This window comes from Fukomys damarensis, unplaced genomic scaffold (assembly GCF_012274545.1).
Source record: "Fukomys damarensis isolate Sample0158 unplaced genomic scaffold, DMR_v1.0_HiC HiC_scaffold_25, whole genome shotgun sequence".
NCBI lineage: Eukaryota > Metazoa > Chordata > Mammalia > Rodentia > Bathyergidae > Fukomys > Fukomys damarensis.
Genome location: NW_022900937.1, coordinates 21115511 through 21133084, shown reverse-complemented (window position 1 = coordinate 21133084; position 17574 = coordinate 21115511). Strand labels below are relative to the sequence as shown.

At 35.8% G+C, this 17574-nt stretch overlaps 1 protein-coding gene across 5 annotated transcripts in view; it reads right to left on the bottom strand.

Moving 5' to 3' along the window:
* The window catches only part of Lrrc49 (leucine rich repeat containing 49), a 136301-nt gene that overhangs the window by 22054 nt on the left and 96673 nt on the right, over positions 1-17574 (bottom strand). For all 5 annotated transcript variants that reach the window (XM_033756001.1, XM_033756002.1, XM_019208033.2 and 2 more), the window contains 2 exons: positions 16722-16805; positions 10978-11141 (listed from right to left, as the gene is read on the bottom strand). In XM_033756001.1, coding sequence (XP_033611892.1) covers positions 10978-11141; positions 16722-16805 — 248 coding nt within the window. The remainder of the gene's footprint in view (positions 1-10977; positions 11142-16721; positions 16806-17574) is intronic.

The window sequence follows — 17574 nt, the reverse complement described above, 5'->3', positions numbered from 1 at the left end:
ATCAAGACATATCAAAATCAAGCTACAAATTGGGACTGAGGGGGGTTGGAGGGAAGGTAAATATATACATTAAATGTAACAATGTGCTTATTGTTATATAATGAATATTTAAACCAAATGCTATGGAACACAGAGAAAGGAATGACTAATTCTTCTAGAGGGGAGAAATCAGGTTTCAAGAGGAAGTAGCATTTGAACTGATCCTTGAGTGATGAATAGCAGAATTTCATCAGGAGCAAAAGGGGAAAAAACCAAAGTGAACCAAGGCACAAAAGCCTGATTATATGTAACAAACTCATATAAGCACAATTCTAGTGGCTGGAACATTGAAACACAGGACTAGAGCTATACAAGAGAATAGGAGCTAGAGACAAAGGCTGAAGGGTCAGATTTTACCCCACAAGTTTGAGGAATAAAAAAAAGGGTTTTGAACAAAACAGTAATAAGATCACATTCAATATGTGTGTTTGGACAACTCCACAGTGCCGTGCGTAGACCTAAGTACTGGAGCTGAGATGCAAGGATGAAGGAAGGTCCTGAGTCAGACACACAGGTTGCACTTGTGAAGGAGATGGCAGAGTGAGGCTGGACACAAGGCCTTAGAGTAAGGTCGGTGTAGTAAGTGTTGACTCACCCATAAGGCACAACAAGCAAAAACATAGCACAGTGTAGTGGAAATGGCACTGGCAAGAAAAGCCAGATGATTGGGGAGCAAGCTTTTTAATTTCTTTGAGTTTCAGTTTCATTGTATATAAAATGGTGGTGATCATAATACATGAAGATTAGAAATAATAGAGCTATAACGCCATCTCTCATACTTAGCTTGACATACTTTAGTGATTATTATTAATAAATGAGAAGACAGACTTACCAGATCTTTAAAAGAAAATAAAGTAGGAGTCAGTGGTTGTCTGGCTATGGAGAATGAAGGGGAGGGAGGAGTGAAATGTAACTGATATCTGTAGGGTAAGTGGTAATCTGGTCCACTTTCTTACCTCTAACCTAAATTTACACTATAAGAAAGCTGGTATTCTTCGTTGGAGAAGCTGCATTTTAAAATTTGCTTTCCAATAAAGCCCAATATATTTCTTTTTTTTCCCCATTAAGTTTATTGGTACATTTTAGGTATACAATACAGTTACATTCATCATTGGGATCCTGTATCTTTACATGATGTATCTTGTGGAAAAAAATTATAGCCCAGTATATTTCTAATTATATTCTCTAATTCAAATATTAATTATACGACAGTATGAAATCAGCTAGGAATTATCTTCAAGATCTTTGTGGTCAATTTCAAGTTCAAATGTTCATCTATGCATCATGATCTTTAGATAAGAATGAAGAGTATTCTCTAAATAATGAAAAAAAAAGAATATAAGACTACAAGAGCAAGAAGCAATTTAAATATGTTCAGGGATAGTTTCATCTTCAGAATTAAGGATTATTTTAATTTTATATCATTACCTTTTCTCTTTTACTTTCCTTTTTAGTTTTATTTTAGGATTTCCTATTTTTAATGTTCATACAGAGATTTCTTTAACTGAAATACTGAATAGTTTCTCTGATGTAAAAAACTATAATAGTATACAAGGTCCTAATGAGATAATTAAAGATGTGAAATAGGAAGTAAAGGGCTAAAGGTGTAGGGAAAGTGGGAAGGGTGGGGGAAAAGTAATAAGGGAGAGGAAAAAAATATAAGAAATTGAAAAAATGGAATTAAAGTGTTTGTAAATGGGGAGGGGAGGAGGGGGTGAAGGGAGGGCAGGGACAAGGGGAAAAAGAAAAATGAGAATCAAGACCTATTATGTAAAGGTACAGGATCCCAATAATGAATGTAACTATACTGTATACTTAGATTGTACCAATAAACTCAATAAAAAGAAAAAAAATTTTAAAAAAGAATGATTCAACAAAATATTCTATGCCTTCTTAATTAGTGGAGGACTCTAAGAAAAGACAGATGACTAACTTAATGCAATAACGAAATTAGTTCAGAAATCCAGGCTGAATATAGAACACACTCATACATGTTTAGATGGAAAAAAAAGACCATATTTCAGAGATTTCTGTATTGTTTTTACCTTTTGACATTTTATAATAAGCTAGAACAGAAATACTTAAAATCTTTCGGAAGATTCTTTTCCCAGTGAATAAGTGGTGCTGATTCCTATAATAACTTATTTTATGAATTTCGATTACAACATTCATAGGTGTGGAAATTCATTTTATGCATTATATTTTATTATAGTAGTGTTGGTTAAAATATCACAGTGTTCATAGACAGGAAATGACCAAAAATAAACCAGCTTCACGACATGCATCCAATGTAAGCAAAGAGAGCATTACACCAAGTATTTTCCCATTTCTGCCAGGCAAAAGAAACCTGCAATATGTCTTTTTACTGTAGAGCTGCCCCCAAAACAGTGAACAGTGAAATCATTAATGGAATATAGCAAAGTTTTAAAGAATTTCTTCCTTTTATGTGCCTGTAATTTTTTCATGGACATTTGTTTTTAAGCCATGTAGTCACACACCTATAAGCCAAAGGTCACAAACACTGTTAACGTAAGAATTAGCCACTTTTTTTGGCACTACGAAATGCTAAAGACTATAAGTGATCGCTTAAAATGGAAAACCTTATGCAGCATTAAAAAACAAATTGAAACACTAAAGAAGAGATCTTGTAGCTCTCTGAATACCTTTCCACTTCAGAAAGAAAGAGGCTTATGTCATTCTCAAAAGATAAAATTTTAATTATATTTTTAAAGGCATACAGAATGTAGCAAAACAATTGCAAACATTGAAAGATCCTTAGTTTGCACTCTCAGATAAAACAGCAGATAGACCCAGCGCATGTGTTAAAGACATCTTTCCCTAAGATCCCACTGAATAATGGTAAAATAATTGAAAAGGCATCATCCTGCAACAAGCACAATAGGGGAGGACTACTGGCAACAAGAGAACTCAGCACACGTCCAGAAGCTGGCAAGTACAGACTGGTGAATGATGAGGCAGGGGGAAAGCCATAGCCTCAATATGCGATGAGAGTAAGCACAGAGATGACAGCTGAACCGCTCAACAGAACTCTGAAAAAGGAAGACTAAGTACAGTGAAGGACGGGAGTGAGGAGCGAAACTGAACAGGGGGTGCTAATTGAAGATCTGTAAAAGGACACTCCTGCCCAGCCTACTTCCCCCCACTGCCAACAAAACAGTCCGGAGGACAGGCATTCGAGATGGTGGGAAATGGAAAGGATGCCAATAAACAGCACCAGGGTAACTGGTTATTTCCACAGGAGAAAAAAAAAATCAGGTGTTAACCTCAAACATAAAAATCAATTCCAGGGGCAATAAAGATTTAGGAAAGGAGAACAAAATGGGAGAGTATTTTAGACACTTTTTAAAAGCACAACCTAAATGAGTAAACCATAAAGGAAGAAATATACATCTTGGTGTATTCAGCATATAAATAGTACTTAGAGGTAAAGGCTTACATAACATGGAGTACGAGACTCATGAGAAAACAATAACTGCTAACTCCCCAAGAGCTGACCCTACAGATATGGAAGTGGATGAAATCCCAGACCAAGAATCTAGAAAACAGATAGTTAAACATATCAATGACAGAAAAGAAGACACAAAGAAGCAACTGAACAAATGAATTACTAAAATGATCAATGAGCTCAAAATCAGTACAAATAAGCAGCTGTGTGAATTAAGGAAGACAATGTCAGACATTGAAGGCCACATCAATAAAGACAGAGGCTCTAAAAAAAGAACCTGACTGAAATTCTGAAAATGCAAACCTCAGTAAACCAAGCAAAAACTCAACTGAAAGTCTCAGTAGTAGGCAGGATGAATAAGAAGAAAGGTTACCAGGACTTAAAGACAAGAGAGACATACTAGAACATTCAGTTAGAAAGAATGAACCAAGAAAAATAAACAAAGATTACCCAAGAGCCTGGAGGCAACTCTAAAAGGACAAATTTAAGAATCACTGGCCTTGCGGAGGTGTCAATATACAGTTGTGGCCTAAAAAAAAAAAAAAAAATCTATTGCAGGAAACTTCTCAAGCCGAAGGAATGAGGTTTGAGAAATGGGGGCTAAGATGGATACCCAGATAAAGGAAGCATTTAGAATCCCAAACTGACACAACCAGAAAAGAACCTTTCTACGACACATCATAGTCAAACGGTCAGAAATTCCAAAGAAAGAAAGAATATCACAACACTTAAGAAAGAGGCACAAAATCACACAGGCAAATCCATGAGAAGAGCAAGAGATTTCTCAACAGGAATCTTAAAGGTCAAGGAGGGCTTGGAATGAAGTTTTTCAAGCCCTACAAGAAAATAATTGACAAACCATATTCTATACCCTGCAAAGCTATCCTTCAAAATCAAGGGAGAAATAAAGACTTTCCATCATAAGGATAAGTTACAGAAATTCATGATCACCAGGCCAGCATTGCAGAATACTTGAGGAAATCCTAAATATAGACAATGGGGACAAAAGCCATGAAGCCAAGATAAAGAATAAATCTGGCTGGGAGAGAACACAACCAGGAAAATAAAGACAGAAATGGTTCTGCTGAGGCTGCAGGGTTGGGGGAGGGAGTTAAAAGGAACCTTGCTTCATTGTGGGTGGGAATATAAACCAGTACAACCACTAAGGAAATCAGAAAACAAAAACAAGGAATTCTACTCAATGCAGCTATTCCTCTTCTGGATATCTTCACAAAAGACTTAGACATCACATTACAGTGATCCATGCATACTCATGTTTATAGCACCATAACTCATAATAGTTAAATCTTGGAACAGGCCTGTATGACCATCGACAGATGAACAGATAAAGAAAATGTGGGATTTATACACAATGGAGTACTACTCTGGTATAAAGAAGGACACATTTGAGTCATTTATAGAAAAATAGATGCATCTTGAATCCAGACCATTAAGTAAAATAAATTAGACACAAAGCTAAAATATCATATAGCTTCTCTCATATGAGAAACTCAAAGTATAAATAAATCAAAAAGCAAAACAAAGATAAATAATAGGACACAGGGAGACAGATCTTTTACAAACGAGGAGTTTAAAAAAGGAGGGGTGGGAGGAAGGGAGGGGAAAGGGGATACAAAAAGAAGTGTTATGTTTGTGTACTAACTCCCCATGATGAAAGTAATTATAATGTGCTGCAAACACTTACTTATAATAAAAAAGAACTAAGGTGTATGTTCACGTACCAACTACTCACAATGACTGTATTCAATGTGTAACACAAACACATACTATAAAAATTTAACTGCACATAACCTTAGATCAAACAAGTCTACATCTAGAAATCTGACTTAGAGATACACCTGCCCATGTATATAAATGTATATATTCTTTTTAGTCTTGTTTGTTGTAGCAAAGAATAAGAAAAGAAACAAGAAATAAGTAAAGGAAAGAAATAAAAAGAAGAAAGAATAAGAAAGGAAAAATAAACAAGAAAATAAATGATTCAAATATTAGAAAAACAACAAAATGAAGGAATTAGTACATAACTTGCAAAAATACCAACATAAATGGTCTTCACTTTGCAATCATAAACACAGGCTGGTAGACTGGATCAAAAACTAAGACCAACCTGTATGCTGCTTGCAAGAATCACACCTCATCTTCAAAGACATACATAGCCGGAAAGTGAAAGGGTGGAAATGATACTCTAAGAGTTTGCAGCCTGGAAGCAAGGAAGAACAGCTATACTTTTATCCAGCAAAGTTGACTTCAAACCAAAGATGGTCCAAAAAAACACAGAAGCCACTGCATATTGGTAAATAGAACAACACACCAAGAAGAGATAACTGTAAATATATGCACCTAATTCCGGCACACCCAATTTCATAAAATAAACACTACTTGACATAAAAGGACAGAAAGATTCCACTACAATCACAGTGGGGATTTCAATATCCACTTTCACAGGTAAATGGGTCAACCAAACAAAGAAGCAACAAAGAAAAATCAGAGTTAAACTAAATTATACATCAACTGGATTTAAGAGCTAGTGTTTCATTCAACAACTGCAGAACACACATTCTTTTCAGCAGCTCATGGAATCTTTTCCAGAATCAACCAATTTTAGGCCATAAAGCATTTCTCAGTAAGTACAAAGAGCTGCAATAATCTTATGCAGCCTATCAAATTAAAATGGAATGACACTAGAAATCAATAGCAAGAGAAACCACAAAAAACTGTATAAACACGTGGGAGAATGAATAATCACTTTTTTTTTCTTTTTTGGTACCAGGAATTGAACTCAGGGCCTCAAGCTTGCAGGCAGGTGCTGCACTTTGAGCTACATCCCTGGCCCAAATAATTCACTCTTGAATGATCAATGAGTCAGTGGAGAAATCAGGAAAAAAAAATTCCTAGAATCAAATGATAATGTAACACAATATATCAGATCTGTGGGACATAAAGAAAGCAGTTCTAAGAGGGAATTTTATAACTACTAGTGCTATATTATTAAAAAAATTATAAAAAAACAGAGGAATCCCATACAATCAGATGATGCACTTTGAGGTCCAACTAGACCTAACAGAAGTGTGGGGAACGCTCCACTCAACGACTGTAGAATGCTCATTCTTCTTAGTACACGGAAAACTCTCTAGGATAAACCATATGTCAAGGCTCAAAATTAGACTCAATAAACGTAAAAAGATGAAAACATACAGAATATTTTCTCTGACTACAAAGGACTAAAACTATAAATAAAGGACTGACTAAATCTAGAAAATTCACAATATGTGGAAATTAAACCCCATACTCCTAAATAACCAATAGATCAAAGAAATTTAGGGGAAATTTTAAAAATATAGCTCATGGAAGTTACAGTACACAAAGTTGAACTAGAATTAAAAAGTTTTGCAGAACAATGGTGCACAGTGCCCACTTGATCACGACTGTCTATAGCAGATGGAATTAAAGATAGATTCAATTACATATAAAAGTTACCAATAAAAGAAATCCATACATATATAGAGAGACTGATATAGTATGAGGAAAAATAAAGGTTAGCTGGATTTTCATCTGTTATAGCAATAAGTACCACATCTAAATTTTGTACATAAAAAAGCATCAAACATTTAAAGATTTGATACAAAAGGAGTCAGTAAAATACATCTTTTAAAAAGCAGCCACATAAATAAAAGGAAAATTAGGTGAATATGGTTTTAAGAAGATCAAAGACAAGAATCTTTCAACAATTAAGAGCGTCACCTCGTCAAATACTGCAGGGAGATCAAACAAAATAAGGACTTAAAACTCAAAAAGTCAACCCGGACCTTTTGGTTAAAAGCCCTGGGCTTAGACAAACACAAGGCATAATAAGCTCTAACTTTCATATGTAAGAGATTTTATAAGAGTCAGAAAACTACAAACTAAACTGAAAAAAAATACCCTACAAACTTTAGAAGATATAAGTAACAAATTTTGCATTATAGTCTCTACCAACTATTCGCTGGCTATCCTTGAAGTTTTTTTTTTTTTTGGTACCGGGGATTGAGCTTGGGTCCTTGCATTTGCAAGGCAGGCCACCAAACCGCTGAGCTAAATCCCCGGCCTTATCCTTGAAGTTTTATTTTTTCCACTTCCTTTATATAAAAGTATTCTGTGGTTCCATAATTTCCTGGGTTTTAAGTCCCTAAAAGAGAGTTAGACAAAGAGTATGTAATAGTGCTTCCATGGCTTTTTGAACTTGTATTTGTTAAAGCAAATATTCTGCAGAGTGATGGATCCCTTTCTGATGATTCTTTCCTACTCTCTATATCATCCCCACTGAACGCATACATCTTTCCCACCTCTCTCAAACGCCTTCTGTATTCCTTGATTCCTTTGACTGTAGAAGTCCCACTGAAAATTCCGAAACTCTTGGCATTAACTACATGGCACGACAATTTCCACTAACATGTTCCTTTTCTTGAATGCTTATTTTGAGAGCATAAAAGTGAAGATTCTATATTTTAAGATAATTTAGAGAGTCACAGAATTTTAGGCCATAAGCTAAAAATTCAAATATGAAGAAAGTCACACTACTAATCTGGAATCCACCAATCAGAGACCATTTTTCCATCCACAGGAGCCCTTTCTGCAGCTACCAATACTAGCAAAACGGAAGCAGTGAACAGCTTTGCAACAGCACATGAGCGGCAGAGATCAGGTGAGATAAGGCATTATGGCTTGCTCGGGTTTTATTTCCAGTTCTATCATCAATGACTTCAGTCTGCACCAATGGATTTAACGGTCCTTCCTCTAGTGACCTTTATTTCCGCACTTCTTCAACAATTCACTTCCGTGGCCACAATACTGTTCGCAGTATCAGAGCTTGGCTATGTCCTAGCTCTGAACGCTCCCGTTTTGGAGCTTCACTCTGACTGTTAATCGCCACTACTCCAGCTCATCATCCATCTTCTCACTTCACACGCTCTTCGTCTTCAACTTCCTCGTGCAGAAACACTCAGCTTTCTCCCAAGCTACTGACAGCTTTTGTGGTTCAATTCCTTAAAAATCTTTTCATCGCCCCACTTGAAACATTTTATTTCTAGTCTTTGATACCCTATTTCCTTGTTTTTTATCAGAAATTGAGTTCCTCTACTATTATGCCTGGGGTTACTTCTAGAACAAACTCACTCGACAATTCTGACTGTAGTTGCTGTAATTTCAGGATCTTGAACCTCAGCTGGCTCCTCAGAATTTCCCTTCCAGCCTTCAGTTTCCCCACTTAGCTCCCCGTGGACACCAGACCAAACTTTAAAAAATGTAGAGTCATACCGTATCTCTTTGTTATTATCACAAAAAGTTAAACCTGAAATTAATAAACTTAAATGCATTCTAATTAAGGTTACCAACACTTCTTTTATATTTAAATGATTCTAAAATTAATATGGATGGAAAAACAGGTGTGTGGGAATTGAAACTTGAAAAGAACAGGGAGATCATAGTTCCCCTACTAGTTATTAAAACTTACTATAAAACTGCTATCACAAAGGAATCTGATGTTAGCATTAAAATAAATATATAGATTAGTAGACTGGGATACATTCAGAAATATACCCACATATTTAAGGGAACTTAACATAAGATAAAGATAGCATTCTTATTGAAAAAGAAAAAGTAGTTTAATTAAGAAACATTATTAGAAAATCAATAAGCCAATTAAAATAAAATCAAGTTAGACCCTAACACTGTATACTATAAAAATAAATTCAATATATCAAAGGTCTAACTTTTAAGTCTTTATTAGAAATTTAAAATAAAACTTTCAAGATTACTTGAATAAACATAGAACTGGAAACCTTAAGGCAGATAGGAAAAAACATTTTCAAAAGAAAAGACATCAGAAATAGTAGTAATGTGCATCACTTTATAAATCTAAAGTCCAATACTATAAAGTCTTAATATTATAAAATGTTACAGTCCTAACTCAGTAAAAATATATCTGATATTAAATGTAGCTCTAGGGCTATATGAGAAAGGTATATTATATAAATTATCAGCTAGAATTTCTATTCTTGTTGCCTTATTTTTCTAGCTGAAAGAGTTGAAAAGTTTTATATGCAGATTCTCAAGTAAAGGAAATATTTTGATAGAAATAAAGTAAATTCTATAACTGAAATTTTAAATGTTTAAGTCTAAATATGGTCAGACTCTAACTCCAGAAAACTTCTAAAGCATTATTCTAATGCCTCTTAAATTATTACTTTCAGTATACTCTTTTGCATATTAAAGGTTTAAGGAATTCTAGCCGAACATTTGAGCTGTATTATATTTAGTTTGAACTACATTTTAACATTTGGTTAAATGATTTGGTTTTTTTGGGGTTTTTTTTTTTTTTTTGTACCAGGGATTGAACTCGGGTCTTTGCGCTTGCAAGGCAGGCCACCGAACCGCTGAGCTAAATCCCCGGCGCTGAGCTAAATCCCCGGCCCTGGTTAAATGATTTGTAATAAAACAAATATAATTTATAATAAATGTACTTTATCATATAAAATTTAAGTAAATTTAATCTTTGATTTTTAGGCTTTAAATTTATTTATTGATATTAAATTATATTATATACACACTATAGAAATATGTGCTTTGCATGTTCTCTCATCTACTTGACTCCAAAATGCTTTCCTAAGAGGAAAAGAAATACAAGGGGTGTGGACAGTGTCATCAAAATTGTTTATTCTGTGATACAAGAAAAGAAGCTGTGAGCCATGGGAACACACAAATCCCTCAGTTCATCACTAAATACTTATTCTGATTCGATGCCAAATTGCTTATTACTACCAGTTAAAGAGTGAGGTTTCGTGTGGGCTGCTGGGGATACAACAGTGGTCAAGGTAATCAAGATTCCTTGCCTTAGGAAGCTTGCATTGGCAAGACAGATGTAAAACCATTAATCACCAACTAGGTTATAGAAAAGAATTCAGAGGAAGTGCAGGATAATGAGACATACAGGGAGTATCTGCTCCAGTCTGGGGAGTCAAACAAATTTTGGGGGGATGTGAGGTTGAAACACAAGACCTCTGGCCTGCATCAGGATTATCTAGGGCAGTGTCAGGAAGTCCAAGGAAGTGGTACTGGCAGCAGAAGTCTGTTCTTATTAGAAGTAGTCTGAGCTAGGAAGGAAAGGAACCCAGAGAAAGTTAGCACAGCCCTAGAAGGCAGCTGATGGTGTGGAAACAGGTAAGGGAGTGGGGAGCCTCATAAGCCTGCATTACATAATCTAGACTTTTCCTATGAACAACAGGAAACCACTGGAAGATTTTTAAATTTATAATTTTCATTTTCCTTCTTAACTTCTTACTTTAAACTTCCACTTTCGGAGCCTCCCTTAAGGAAACTATTCTTCAGAAGTAATTAGATGTGGAACGGTTTTCCATCCCCTCTTCAAACTCAGTTCTTTAAAGATGCTAGCATCCTGCAAGAGTCCCATTGCATACCCTGAGTCCTCTGGAAATGGGGAGATGGCGCTTCCTTCCGTCTGGCAGAGGTCCTGAGGGGGAGAGGCAGAATCTTTTCCATCTTGATTTGTAGCATTGTTGACTGCTCGTTGTTGCAAGTCCCACTGTCGAGCTACGTTGTTAATTGTTAACCTTTTCTTTTCCTATAGCAAGAATTACAAAATATAAATTTCTGAAGAGAGGAGCCCAGGAACATATTGTTTATGCTTTCTTATAATACTTTTAAAAAGAGACCATTCCACTGGGTGTGGTGGCGCACACCTGTAATCCCAGCATTCGGGAGGCTGAGACAGGAGGATCGCTGTGAGTTTGAGACCAGCCTGGGCTACACAGTGAGTTCCAGGTCAGTCTCAACTATGTAGTGAGACCCTGTTGAGAAAGAGAGAGAGACAGAGAGAGCGAGAGAGAGAGAGAGAGAGAGACAGAGGCTATTCCTTGTAAGTGGCTACGCAAACCCAATACTAAAGCAACACTCAGGAGGCTGTATTGAATACCCTGTGCATTCAAGTACCTGAATAACAGTCTGTCATCACAAAGAAAAAAAAATCATACAAACAATATTTGCTCCTTAGGAACTTTATAAATAAATAAATAATATTAAATATATAAAATTTATTGGAAAATTTGCTATCTGAAATTTTAATTTGACAAATTAATATGTCTCTGTCTTTAAACATAATGAAAAGAAACTTAAATATTTTAATTTTCCCACCCCAAATTAGGATGAATATGGCATAAAAATCTTGGTGGGTAAGGAAAGAGGCGAGGCACTGATCAATGTTCCATGTTTAAAAGCATAAACATAATGTCTAAAAATGAGAACAAAATATTGTCTATACCACTAAAAGAAACTGTGCTAAGCTGAAGTGTTTCCAGATGACTAGCACCATTCTAAAAGAATAGGAAACAAATTAATTCATTATATCAATGGATACCTTAAGGTAGTGTTTTTCAAACTTCAGGGTGCCTCAGGTCACTCAGAAAGCTTTTGTAAACTTCATCCTGTTCTGCTTTGTATTTGGCATGGGGCTTGGGAATTTATTTGACCAACAAGCATGAAGTTACTGCTAATGTTAGTTCATTCACCTCACTTGAAAACCACTGACTTAGGACATTAGAGCTCAATTCTCTCACAGAAATCCTGTTGAGAAAAGCAGATCTAAGCCACTGAAAGAAGTCTGTGCTAGATTAAAATATTTCTGTCCCAATTATATTCAGTTTATATTGATTAGGATAAAGAACTTTTATTCTAGGTAAAGCCCATATTACCAAAAGTTAACATCTTGGAATAGAATTTCAACTAGATCAGAATGTTAAAACTAGATACATTCCCTTTCTTCTTTGCTATGAGTAACATCTGCCAAGGAAAGACCAGCAGAGTGGGACAATGATTCCTCCTCACCAGCTCCCTGGAGCCAACAACGCTGCGCGAGAAATTCTCTGTCCTCCCCTCAGTGCCTGGGTAAATGGAAAATAATTAATTTTAGTTGCACCTCTCCATCTACATTTGTTGATCTAAGATGTTAGCCTATATGCATGGCATTAGATAGAAATGAAAAGTGATGTGGCTTGCTTAATTACACTAAAGTTTTAAAACTTCTATTCTCTGCCCAAAATTTCTATTTCTCTAGTTTTAGCTGGGGTTCTTTGTTCTATTGTTTGGTATTTCAGATTTGTCTGTATAGATAACTGAGTTATACTGAAGATGTATATATATTTCTGAGATGTTTTTGACATTTTATGTATGTCCTCCTTATCTAAAGCAAGTAAGATTCTGCTATTCTACTATAAAAACATCATTCCCTAATACATAATAAAAAGGCATTTTACCTTAAGGAATGTTCTTTTAGTTACTTTCTGATGACTGTGTCAACAAAATTCTTAATCTAAGCAATGCTGCTATTTTTACTCAGTACCAAGGTCATTCACTCCTTGCATTTGGCTTTCTGGCTGATAGGGGTCGGCAGAAAGGGGTATTTTTAATGAGGTATACACAGCAGAGCTTAGAAAAAGAGCCATAAAATATCTCCACGCCACCGGGTATATTAACAAATGTATAATAAGATAGTCTCTGGAAATGCAAACATTTTCTTGTACCCATGCTTCTTTTACTTGGGTTATTAAAAGTTAAGCTTCTTTTACTTGAGTTATTAAAATCACATTAACACCAGTTTGACTAAGAGAATGAGTAATTTTATTGGGGCCAGGATTAAGGAAGATACTTTAAGGCAGGAGTGTAACCTGAGGCCAGGTGAGGATCACTGCTGGCCAGAAAGCCACAAGAGGGTTCTAGACACCTATGGAGCAAGAAAAGAGAAGCAAAAGAATGACTTGATTGTGCTAGACATTCTGCCAGCCAGAAGAGGGTACCCAAAGAAGAGTTTATTCTAAAGACCAAAGAAGCATTTGGCCTATAATTACCTTTGTAATATGTGGATGGCTATAAATCACCAAGTCTGTGTTAGGGTAACACACATTTCAGAAGGTGCCACATTTCAGATTTTTCCATTTGAGTCTATGCTTTACAGTCCAAGCAAGACTATACAAGTATATGCCATAAGTACTGTGTCCTTTCATTTCCAAGTTACAAGGAAAAAGGCAGAAGATATAGGCCTATGAACTTCCCTTCCCTCTGCACCCAACCCATCCCATTTTCTTAATGATTAACATATGGAACTACATAAAAACAATCCTCGGAAAACACTGGAGATCTGTTATATCATTACTCTTAATGCTGAGCAAGGGCTACAATCTGGGTGTGCTGATAACTGCATGATTCTAGATTTACTGAAAATAAAAAGGTAAATAATCCTTATAATGAAGGAGTCTTACTACTAAATAGAACAGAATCCTTTGCTATTTTCCAACTTATACTGCCTGTTTTTGTTTTGTTTTCTATTAGGGTACGACCGCCAGGGATTTAGCTCAGTGGCTCTGTCTGCCTTGCAAGCACAAGGTCCCAAATTCAATTCCTGGTACTAAAGCAAAACAAACAAACCAAACTAGTATGTACTAGGGTATGAACTCAGGGACTCCACACAGGGTTACATTTCCACTCTCCCCCACTCCCCCCCTTTTTTTTACTTTGAGCCAAATATTTTTTTAAATATTTGCTAAACTAATGGTACATTTCCCCAGACACTGATGGTAATAAGGCAGCTGAGTTGGGTATATAACACAGCTACTTCCACTGGCAGTCTTATAACTAAATCATCCATGGATTTTCTTTATTCTTCCTTTCCCCACTCTAGGACTCTTATATGAGACTGTTCTGAAGGTCTCCAAGCATTCATTTTGTGCAGGTATGTATGTCTTTTTATTTATTTATACTCATTTATGTACCCAGTCACATATGCATCTGAGCACAGTAAAGGCATGAAAGTGACTACCACTGATTCTACATTTACAGAAGTCCACAAATAGCATTGCCCTATATATATTGCTCCTATAGATTTTTTAAATGTTGCCTACAGCTATATTTCCTTAAAAAACAAGATATTTTTGGCCAACCCTCAGGGATATTCCAGTAAAGATTAAAATCCTGCTGGTTAAATCAGTAAAAAGGTAGGCATTTCAGGAGAATGCTTAGGCACACCCTAAGTCATGGGATAAGAGATGAAAACTGTAAGGAGGGAGCACTCAGGAAGTTAGGCATAATATCTGGTAAGGAAATCACAGTGTATTTAGTAACAGTTAACCTAATCTGCTTTTGAAGTCCCAAGATGAGAAGGATTGGGAATAAGTATCTTTTAATTGTTAAAGCTTATTTTCCTTTGAAAAATGTTTTTTTATTAGTATGTGGTTGTGATACATAATGAATGCTTTCCTCCTGGGAAGTTGGAACATATACACATCACATCTTAGTGTTTTTAAATTTCTCTTTCGTCTCCTCTCCCTCAATCTCTAGATCCCCTCCCTCCCTGCAAAAGGGCTATGTTGCTATTTCCTATCTTTTATTTTGCTCTTTTAATTCTTTACACTTCTCATATGAGAGAAAACCTGCACTATTTTTTTCCTCATTGAGTTTATTGGTACATTTTAGGTGTACAGTACAGTTACATTCATTCTTAGGATCTTGTACCTTTACATGACAGGTCTTGGATCTCGTTTTTTCCCCTTGTCCCTGCCCTCCCTTCACCCCCTCTTCCCCTCCCCCTTTACAAACACTTAATTTCCTTTTTCATTTTCTCATGTTTTTTTCTTTTCCCTTATTAGCTTTCCCCTACCCTTCCCACTTTCCCTAACCTTTAGCCCCTTTCTTCCTATTTCACATTGTCCATTATATCATTAGGACCTTATGTACTATTATAGTTTATTCACACCAGAGAAACTATTTGGTATTTACACATGTGTGACTTATTTATTTCACTTAGGAGTATATCCTCAATACGTATCCATTTTCCTATGAATGAATTCCCAGTTTGAAACTATACTACAAAGCCACTGTGATAAAAACAGCATGGTACTGGCAAAGAAACAGACCTGAGGATCACTGGAACAGATTGGAAGACACAAAAACAAATCCAGATGTACTCAGCTACATCATCTTTGACAAAGGAGCTGACCATTCTCAGTGGAGGAAAGATAGCCTCTTTAATAAATGGTGTTGGAAAAACTGGATCTCAACCTGCCAAAGATTAAAAGAGGACCCTTATCTTTCACCATGCACTAAATTAAAATCCAAGTGGATTAAAGATCTAAATATTAAAACAGAAACACTAAACTTGTGGAAAGATAAGTTAGGCAGAACTCTTGAAGATATTGGCATAGGAAAAGATTTTATGAACAAATCTTCAGTGCACAGGAACTAGCAGAATCAACAACTGGGATCTCATCTTATTAACATGCACTATTTAATGTCTGTGCCTGATTTATTTTGCTCAGCATCATGGTCTCAAGGTGCATCCATTTCCTACAAATGCCTCACACGTATTCTTTGTGCTGAGCAGTACTCCACTGTGCACACACACCATGTTTTATCTAGTCATCTGTTGATGGGCATGTAGGCCCTTCCTAAGATTTAGCTACTGTGAGTTGTGCTGCTACAAACGCTGGTGTGCATGCGTCACCATAACGTGTCTTTAGCTCTCCCAGAAGGTAGCTAGAAGGGGATTAGATGGGTAGAATGGAATTTCTAGTTTAAGTTTTTTGAGGAGTCACTATACTGATTTCCACAGATATTTTACCAGGTTACTTTCCCACAAAAATGTAGGAGGGATCTTTTCCCCTTGTTATATGAAAAAATCTCAATATTGTTTTGAACTGTGTTTCTCTAATGGCCAAAAATGCTGAACATTTTTTTGCATGTATTTATTGGTCATTTCTTCTCTTCTTCTGTTTTTTTTTTTTTGGTACTGGGGATTGAACTTGGGTCCTTGCACTTGTGAAGCAGGCAGTGGAACCATTGAGCTAAATCCCCGGCCCTCTTCTTCTTCTGAAAAAAGTTTATTCATTTCAATTTTATTATATTTATTTTTCTTTTTTTTAATGTCTCTAGCTTTTGCATGTGTTTTATAATGGACATTATATTGTATTTTCTCAGTACAGGTTTATTTATAGATAGCAACTTGTAAAAGCTTTAGGAGCACTCATTTAACACCCCCCCCTAAAAAGACAGTTACTAACAAGCATGAAAAATTTACAGAGTTTAGAAACCAACTTTCCAGTAGACAGGCTAGCTAGCTTCAGTGTGCAAATCAGGATGAAGACCTCAGAAAAAATACCTTAAGCAAACTCTGCTTCTGACTTTCCCGCTTTTTCTCTTCTTCTTTTTTGGCTACAACAGATGCCATACGCCTTTCTTCTTCCTAAAAATAAAGTTTTCAAAATGTATTATGAAATGTTTAATAAAGTTTTAATGGTAAATATTATTGGCCCAAGAAGTCTGGCCCTCTTCTTGAGTGATAACTACTTGCTAACACAAAATATGCCTCAAAGAAAAGCTTAGTATGTTTCTCTTATGGTGTTCTTCCTTCATATTTCTAAAATATAGTACATTGCCTTCTTCCCTCTTATTTCTCAAAAATTACGCATTTTAACTCTGGAGATTAGATAAACCTGGCTCATTAATACATCAAAGAAAAGGTGTAAGAGAAAAAAAAGGAGAGCAGTGTATAATGTTTCTTTGTATAAATTGTCTTTATAAATCTATGAATTGTACCTCAATAAATGTGGAAAAATAAAAATTATAAAATACATTACTGTGAAATTTCACAAACAAAAACACGGTCACAATCCTATTACCCTAAATCAAACCTTAAAATATCTGTGTAGTTTAAAATTTTTTTCATATGCAAAGTTTTTGAAGTTGCAATCTATATATTCAGTACGTACCATATTTTCCAGCTTAAGAATAACAAATTTTAACAGAGTAAATTCTAGCCATTTAACTGTTTAATGTTCACTACCAAAATTTTTTAGGCAACAAAAATGATGTCTCGGTTTAAGAAATAAATTTTTTCCCAAAACATAAGCTTGAGGGTTTTTTTCAGCTGCCTGCCTGCCTGCGATCCGCCGGCGGCGTGCGCGCGAGCTCCCGGCCTGCGCGGGAGCTCCTGGCCTGTGCGACAACAGACC